The sequence below is a fragment of the Apodemus sylvaticus genome, chromosome 12, assembly GCF_947179515.1.
Source record: "Apodemus sylvaticus chromosome 12, mApoSyl1.1, whole genome shotgun sequence".
NCBI lineage: Eukaryota > Metazoa > Chordata > Mammalia > Rodentia > Muridae > Apodemus > Apodemus sylvaticus.
Genome location: NC_067483.1, coordinates 43,148,566 through 43,157,841, shown reverse-complemented (window position 1 = coordinate 43,157,841; position 9,276 = coordinate 43,148,566). Strand labels below are relative to the sequence as shown.

Below are 9,276 nucleotides of genomic sequence, written 5' to 3'. Positions count from 1 at the left end.
AATCTCCAGTACCACAAAATAAACAGTGAAATACACAAGTGAACTAGTCACAACTTAAGATTTAAAAACATTCTTCAAGACAAAACTAAAACAATTAAGACATTACAAGTGTTTGTAACCACTCAAAACCACTGTCATAACGCATTATGCATTTATACAGTATAGTTGTAAACTGCCTTTTTGTTGGGTAGAAATTTGGATTACAAGTTTGTAATCTTAGTTCTTAAATTCTATGCACATTTATTTGGTCATATATAATCAATACTTTTGACTGACTCTGCAAAAACAAGTTACTTTAAAATTCTTACCAATGGAAGTTGTGTCATGAGTTACAAAGAACAGATTGAATATATAAACACAAAGGTTAGTCGTTTTTTTTTCTAGATCGGGAATGTAAACAGAAGTTCACCACAGCTGTCTGTGAAGAGTTATTTATTAATTGTTCCACAATAGTACTAAAGTTCATAACAAACCAAAGTACCACAATTAGTCTGAACTAAATGACAACGAATTTCCAAAGATCCACGTTACCCTTTTGGATAATTTCCCCTACTAATCTTGTGGTAAAATTTCTATTCCCTTTGCTCCTTCAAAACCTGTTCCTTTTCTTCTTAATTTTAGGAGATACCACTTAATACTTGACCCTTACCCACACTTCCTTTATTCTCTATAAACAGAGACAATACCAATCTTCTCCTTAGGAGTATAACATTCCCCCTTATCTACTTCATTACATATACTTTCTAAGAATGACCCATTTCAAAATATAGCATGCTTTTCAAGTCTTCTCTCTCACAGTATTCAGCCCAGCTAGTATTATGTGGGCTATGTTGAGGATAGTCTTACTCTTGTTACATAAAGAGATATGGGCTGGTTGTGCTTGCTTGCTTATCTGTCAGTACATGTCCACGTACTGGTTTTGTACAACTAAAGAACCTTCATAAATGGCTAACACTTTTATTGATGGAATACAGTCAAGCCTGGGCATTTGCAGGGTGGTTATGAGCAAGTGTGCAAACTTCAAGTTCTACACAGCTTATTATTTGAGTGCCATGTCACTGAACTCCAAGGCTTTATATAATGTAAATGCTTTCCACTGGTGGCGATGAAATAAACTGCAGATGAAGAAATTTGTACTAGATACATTTCTGGCATTAACTTTTTATTTGCACAATAAAATTTAGGTATATAGGCATCTTCTAAGGAAGAGATTCTTAATGTGTCCATAAGTAAGATATGTCTGTAAGTAAGATATATGCTTATTGACTGCCTTGTAAATTAAGAGCAGATGTATTTTCACTAATGTGCTCTTAGGGAGGCACAGGCTCTACCAAATGTGGGCTCCAACAATCTGTGAACCCAGAACTGTCAGGTAGTATTTCACTGTATAAGCTACAAAGAATTTAGAACCTTAGTAAGTCACTCACATTTAAATATTTAAAGCAACAAAACAAAACAACCAAGAAAACAAGATTTTGAAATTGTATGCCCTCAAAAAGAAAAACTAAGTAGTTTCAAATTCCTTAGTTTTATTTTTTAAAATTAAGGGCAAGATAATAGATTTCCAAGGTGCCATCTTCAATGGTATACATTCTAAGCAATAAATTAATGAGATAAAAAAGCCAGAACATAATTTCCTTCAAAATCCATCAGGAAGTCTAGTATCTCAGAGGGTCCAAGCAGATAATCCAGTGCCCAGATCCATTTCTCTACAATCAGGAGAGCTACAGGGCACTGCTGACACCTCGAGCAGCTGGGGACCCACCTCAGCTCTAGCAGGCCCACACTGTTGTGAGAACTAAATTCTATTGTTATTTAGCAACAGAAAACATGAAGACCATTAAACTCAGAAAATGATAGCCTGATGTCTTACTCTAAAAATAGTTTGTAGTTGAAAAAAATCCCCCTTCTTTAAGTTCTTCTAACAAGAACCTATGGAAACTAGAGGTTAAGGGCCACAAATGTCTTTCTGAGGGTAGTTGCTCAAACTGTCACCTAGCCAGGCTTAAAGGTCACCATACAAATGATAATTATAAAATGCTGATTATCAGGAATGGAAACAATATTAAAATGGACAAGAACTTCTCCCTAATTAGTGCAATACATGAAATCTGAGGTAGTTGTTTATACTGGTTAATGCTGAAGGTGTCTCTATCCTGAATTAATGTAGTGCATCAGAAACTCACAACATCACTTACGACTTCATACCTAATGCCTTTTTACTATTTAAGACAATAGTCTCAAGTAGCCTGGGCTGGCCTCAACCCTCTTATGTAGCCAGAGATGACCCTGATCTGGATGCCTCTACCTCTTTAGTGCGTAGTACAGGAGTCCAGAGAAGATGGTTTACTTGGTATGAGAGATGGAACCAACCCACAGGCTTTGGGCAAGACCTCTATCCACTGAATTACCTGTATTCATAGGCCATACTCTAATATCTTAAAACAAAGGATATTAAACAATCAAATTCATATACAGCCCATAAAAGAAAACAAAAAGGCAGGCAAGTGGGTTTTGAAAATTCTTATCTGCTACAGTTAATCTGGGGAATCAAGCTGTTCAGAAAATCAAGTAACTGGATTTCGTGAAACTTCCCTTAGGCATTTGACTCCAAGAAACAAACAAGTAACTACGACAAAACAAACTATATTACCTTCTAATGAACAGGCCCACACTTACGTAGTACTATAAATTATGCATAGCACACATATACATACAATCTGCATTCTACCCTTTTGTGTTTTCACTTCTATTCCATCAATATTTGTACAGTTAAACCTAAAGCAGTTTTCTTAACATCTCAAGATATATTCAACCTTTTTTTGTTTTTGAATTTTTAGACAAGGTTCCACTGTGCCCTGGCTGACCTTGAGAGTCACCTGCTCCTGCCTCCCCAGTGTTGGGACTTAAGGTGTGTGTCATCATGGTCAGCTTGTCTTTTAAGTGATATCAAGTGCCTTTACTGCATCTTCTATATCACAATCTTACCTTTCCTTCTAATAGCTAGTATCTCAATTTCCTAACCTTTTAACAACAATTTACCTTTTTTTTTTTTTAACTAAAAATGCTCAAGACCATTTTAATCCATCATTCTGTAATTTTATTATAACCCTTTGAGGCAAAAGGATCTATAACACCTTAAGCCAAAAATATTTCGATATGATTTAAAATAAAGCCTCAATAAATAATCTCCCTAATATTTAGGATGGTTAGCCTAGTTTCAACATGTAATTTACATTAGATTTCTATTCTTTATATTATTGTGTACCTTAAACAAAATATCCAATGCATTTTTAAATAAACCTAGAAAGACAAAATACATTATAAATACAATAAAAATGCAAGCTCCTAAATTACAATTTATACTATTAATGTAAATATTTTATGAAATGTAATCCACAGAGACTAAGTGATATCTCCTTTCTTAAATGTTGTGATTAACAGGACTTTTATTGGTAGTAAACTAGAGCAAACAATCAGAATAATACATATGTAGTATTCAGTACACACAATAAAAGTTAAAGAAATTCAAAACCTGTATAAAACAAAAGAGAAGAGAGAGAGAGAAAGAGAGGGAGAGAAATCATACAGCTTAAGAGATACAGGGGTAAAGGTCCTCTCCATCTTTGATCACACTTGTCTCTGTACCCAATAGAACTTACTGCACTTTATAAGACAGACATTTTAGTACTGAGTGTATTAAAAGAATTAAACACATTTTCTAAAAATCTTTCAATGACAAGTTGGTACCCTTTAGCTAACTAAAGCTAAAAGGTAGAAGGTGGGAAAAGGGAATTAACTAGTATTTTGTAACCATTTTTAATAATTTCTTATTTTCCAAACACTGCTTTTATAACAGAAGTGTTTTACACTTGCACAATATTAATTACTTTATTATACATGGAAGCCTGTGGTAGGCTGATTACACAATGAGACTGCAAACAACCAGTGGTACTTTTCTGACGTCAGAAGAGTTCATAAGACTAAACATCACCAAAAGTACATAAAAACTCATCAGCATAAACATCAAAGTACATTAAAAAATATAATCAGGAAAAAAATACAATTGCTAAAAAGTGGTTTAGAGCAGAGCCACTGCCTATCAGTAGCTTCAAATGGCAATTAGCGTTCATAGCAAGTTTTGATGACTTTACAAGATCCCTGTACAATACTGACTAATACACCCCTTCAAAATGTACATTAAAGGCTGCAATTTCACAGAGTTCTGATGTCATTACTAAATACACACTCTTATCTGTTACACAAGCTATGCCACCAGGTGGGATTACAACCCTTTGACATCTATAGCGTGTACATGGAAATCTGTATTGGGTTTGTTTAAAAAAAAAGAAAAGAAAAAAAAGGTCAGGGATGTTTACCCTATTGTTTAGTATTTGTATGTCGTAAGACATATAAAATGCATAATCAATTATCAACTAGATGATAAATCACTCTAAAATTGAAACCATCAAGACAGGGAGAAGGAACAAGAAGGCCCAGAACTTTAAGAGGAAGTTATGAACAAGTACCAAAAACCAGAAGTGAAGGTGGTACATAATAGCATAAATGAGAGAATGCTTTTAGGCCATGTATAATGAATAATGCATACCCCAAATTTTAATAGATTATGTGAATTGAACTTACTTTCTAATACTGAAACCAACCAACCACTTGGGTTTTAATTTTAACACTGTACTAGATAAGACATTCACAGAATCACTTAATGGAATTACAGCCTTGTTACAGGTGGATAAAGAGGGTGCTTTTTTTCCTCTTTTATTAAAGCTATCATTCCAGGCTTTGATCAAAGATCTAAGAATATTTGTTCTACCAATCTGGAATGAATCTGGGTTTGGAAGTTTGGAGTACATTTAAAAGCTGCAACAAAATATAGGTAGCCAACAATCTCAGAATTTTGGATCAGCCCAGACGAAGATAGCACTTGAAATGTTTTCGATCCCTTACTTAAATGATGAAATGTATATTCTATCAGCCCAGAAAGAGCAATTTGAAATGTTTAAGATCCCTTAACTTAAACAATGAAATGCGTATCATACTATTTGTAAATTGGATATTCCATTACGGTGATAACGTACAGAATTCCCATGCGTTATTACACTTCCTGAGAGTAAAGCAATTAGAATAACCTTAATCCTAGCAACAAAGTTTCTTTTTTTTCCTTTTTTCTTTTCTTTTTTTTTTTCTGTACTTTTTTTATTTTTATTTTTTATTTTTTTTGTTTTTGCATTTAAAACTTTTGGGCTATTCCCTGACAATCTATACATGTAAATTTGATTGCTAAACATTGTCACTTTGAATGTCAAACTATTTTTAATCTATTGATTTTGATTAAAAATCATAATACAAACAGAGCTAAAATCACACTAACAAAATAAACTAAATATGAAAAGTTGCATTGAAAGGGCATTACATTATTCTTAATAGGATCGTGTAGAAACATTCCAATGGCAGTGTTCTCAAAATAAAACAAAATTACATTAGACTCCCAGCCTGGTCACTCTCAGACCTTACCTGTAACTCTGGCTGGTGGGTGTCTTTACTCGTGTACTACATGGCTCACTTACATCAGACATCATATTTGTATACCCTGAGAAATCTGACACTGAAGTCCTTACTCTATGGTCCACTTCTCCATTCGAGTTAGTGATAAAGGTCATTGGCACCCTGCTGCCCGACTTAAACTGAGAACCGAATGCTTGTGCAAAGTTCTCAATCTGGTACGTTGTTCTAGGCTCTATGTCTTTCTGAGGATCAATCTGGCTAGCTAACTCCTGAGATGGAATCTGAAAGCTCGTTGAGGACTCTAAATTTTTCTGTTGTTCCTTCTGGCTAGTCAATTTCTGAGATGAGGACTGGAAGGCTGACGACGTCTCCAAGTTCTTCTGAGACTCTATCAGATCATCCAGCTCCTGGGAAGGTGTCAACTGCTGATGTGTAGCATCCAAAGCAGATAAGTAAAGACCTGGTTGAGATCCAAACAACATCCCAAAAGGAGGCTTTGGCAATGAAGATGGCAACACTGAGGTAACAGATTGGCCAAAACCACACTCCAAAGGAGATGTAGTGTATATCTGTTTTTCTGGAAACAAAGTGTGGTTGTGGAGAGGTGAAGACAAGCTGACAAATTGGAAACCGTGTCCAAGAGTAAAACCTGCATTAGTGGATTTTTCAAAAGCCTGTTGGAGGTATTTGGAGTATTCTTGCAACATGCTTGTTTTATCATTTGAAGGTGTTTGGGTGCCTGGGCTCAAATTTTCTTCTTGAACCAATTCAGAGTGTTCTCCTGAGGTGTGTAAATCCACTCGTGGTTCTGTTAAACTGAAAGGATCCTCCTTCTGTGTTTCTGATTTGCTAGAGTACTGATCCAAAATACTTTGTAAAACCTCATCAGGAATTCCAGACTTGTCGTGACAAGACTTAATTTCAGCATTTAGAGCTGAGGAGTCAATAAGTGACAATGGCGCCTCATTGTCCAAAACACTGACCCCTGCAGACTGGATGACGGACTGCTGGGAGACCATGTGTCCTACGTTGATAGAAAAGGCACTGTTGCTGCTGGCAGTTGGTAAGTATCTTCTCTTCTTTGAAAACTGCATGGCATCATCATAATTACTACTTATGGGGCCTTGTTTGCCACTTGTACTTTGGAGAAGACTAATGGTCTCCACGCTATTATTCGATACTATGCCAAGTGAGCCACTTGGTTTACCAGACAAGGATTTCTGCCCAACTACGTCTGGTAACGGTGACACAAAGTTAAGGTAGCTTTTATCTGTGTTCTTTCTGCTTCCTTTCTTAAAGATCAATTTTGGCACCCTTTTCTGTAGTTCATCTATTCCAGTGCCAATTATGCCCCCACTGGTCGACACAGTAGGCATTTCCACTGAATAACTCTGCATGTTTATATTGTTTGACATTGGTGATTCATTTGCTTTGCCAGTCTTGTGTTCCTTATTTTCAATAGCTATGCTTTTTGACTTCGATTTTCTCCTTGAAGAACTTGTATTTCCCTGAGACAACACAGCCAGATTACCCATACTGTTATGGTTTGATGACCCAGGTTCTGCACTAGCGGCTCCTTTTGCTATGGCTTCACCACACGTGCGCCTGTGCTTCAGCAATCTGTCAGTCCTTGAAAAATACTGTTGGCAAGTGTCACACTTATATGGCTTTTCTCCACTATGTGTCCTCTTGTGTCTCTCCATATGGTACTTCTGAATAAACTTCATGCTGCACTGATCGCATCCAAAGGGTTTCTCTCTGCTGTGAATTTTCTCATGTCTCTGCAGTAGATACTTCTGAATGAAACCCATACTACACTGGCTGCACTGGAAAGGTCTTTCTCCTGTGTGAATGAGGACGTGTCTCCGCAGGTGGTAGGAGCTCCTGAAAGCAGCACTACAATGATCACAGATATGAGGTTTCTGACTTGGGGACAGGACGGCACCTTCTCCCTCTCCAACCAAAGGTTTGGAAGATGCACTTGGCTTCCTCTTGGCTTTGATTCCCTGAGATTCTGGCTTTGGCCTCTTTGCCTTTTTGACGTTAGTGTCCTGCTTTGGCTCCTCGTTGCCATGGTCATCAGTCCTGCTCCCGCTGCTCAGTAATACATCGCGGTGGTGCTGGGCTGGTTGCTGCTGGACATGCTGGTGGAGAATACTGAGGTCTTGGATGACGCCGTGGCTCCCCCCTTCCCCTCCTCCTAGGCCTGGTGATCTCTCTTCAGCCCCAGCGAACAGCCCCCCATAGTGGTGGTGGTGATGGTGGTGGTGGGACTGCTGCTCCTCGGGATCTGCAGGTTTCTCCTGCTTGATGCTCACCAAGGACTGCAAGAATCCCCAGGAGGTCCTCTGCGAAGGGAAGGCCGCGGCTGACGCGGCCGGCTCCTTCTTGAAAGTCATGTCCGGGGCTGGCGGAGGGGGGGGCTCAGCGGCCGGGGCTGCGGAGGTAGAGGAGGATAACACGCACTGCGGGGGAGGGGCGGCCGTCCCCGCCGGCCGGGTGAAGCTGGTGACCGGGGGGAGCCGGTGGTTGAACATAACCATACTCTGGGGGAAGGTGGGCTCCATCTCTGCTCTCCTGCCGCCGCCGCTGCCGGAGCTGCCGCCGGAGCCGCTACCACCACTACTGCCGGGACCGCCGCCGCCGCTGAGGAACCCGCTGCCGATTTTCATACCCCGGAGGAGGCCTGGCTGCGGAGAGGAGGGAGAGGAGGGAAGAGGGGGAACGGCGGTAGGGCCGGGCCCCGGGCCGGGACCACCGCAGCGTTTGGGACCCGCCGCGCCGCCGCCCAGCCCGCACCGCGCCCGGCTCCCGTCCGCAGCCCCGCCGCCTCCGGCCCGGCGCGCTCGACCCCGCGGCCTTCCTGGCCGCCCCCGCGCCCGTCCCGGCCCGCCGGCCACACTTACGGGTTCCGCCGCCGCCGCAGCCGCCGTCGCCTCCAGTTAATAAAAATAACGCCGTCCTCTCCACAATGGAATTAAAAGCCTCCCCGCTTCTGCGCAGCCGCGGCGCGGTGTCTGCCGGGAAGTCCTCGACCGGACCAGAGGGGAGCTCTGCGAGCTCTGTGCGCCTGCGCCTCAGTTTCCGCCTGGCCAGCCTGTCAATCAAGGGGGCGGTTGGGCGGAGCTGCTGGGGGCTAGGTGGGAGGGGCGGGGACATAGAGGCCGAAAGCGGAGGGTCTTCCGCAGCAAGGGGACGTGATTGGTGGCTCTGCCGAGGGGCGGAAAGTGGCTGAGGGTTTCTGGGGAAAAGACGCTCGGGAGGTGGAACCCAAGGGGCGGGAAGTCGGGGGACGCCCGGAGAGCTTGTTGCAGCGTGGCGTGGGAGCCGCAGAGAAAGGGGTTGGGGAAGGTGGAGAGAATGAGAATTGCACATTGGCATTTGATTCACTTTAGTGTTTGCAATCCAAGTATTGAATCAAAATCAAACCTAGAAAAGGATTTCTTAAGGTACTTGTGATTCTGTCCGAAAACTTTAAGCTCGTAACGGTATTGATTACAGATAGCTTTTACTCCTTCCTTTCTGAATGGGGACAGCAAAAATGCTTGTCTTTGCCTTTATTGAAAGAGCCTTTGGGACTGCCGTAGAGGAGGTACCGCTGCAGAAAGTTGTCTCACTGCCAGCCTACCTGAAGGCTACAGCAAAAGGAAACCACGTGTAATCCCAGGTGCAGTTGTCCTGTAAAACACGCCCACACACGCTTCATCATCAGATGGTATTTAAATGCCACGTACTTTCTCAGTTGTCTGAATT

The 9,276-nt window shown here is 41.2% G+C and overlaps 1 protein-coding gene across 2 annotated transcripts; it reads right to left on the bottom strand.

Moving 5' to 3' along the window:
- Nucleotides 1–3,429: 3,429 nt before the first annotated feature.
- Nucleotides 3,430–8,626, bottom strand: Znf281 (zinc finger protein 281). Of its 2 annotated transcripts, none has more exons than XM_052200046.1 (2): nucleotides 8,430–8,626; nucleotides 3,430–8,213 (listed from the first exon to the last, which is right to left on the bottom strand). In XM_052200046.1, the coding sequence occupies exon 2, from the start codon at nucleotides 8,193–8,195 to the stop codon at nucleotides 5,529–5,531; it is 2,667 nt and encodes an 888-aa protein (XP_052056006.1). In that variant the 5' UTR covers nucleotides 8,196–8,213; nucleotides 8,430–8,626; the 3' UTR covers nucleotides 3,430–5,528. The 2 variants fall into 2 exon arrangements, with proteins under 2 accessions (XP_052056006.1, XP_052056007.1); XM_052200047.1 differs by having other exon boundaries at nucleotides 3,430–8,209.
- Between the last annotated feature and the right edge of the window lie 650 nt (nucleotides 8,627–9,276).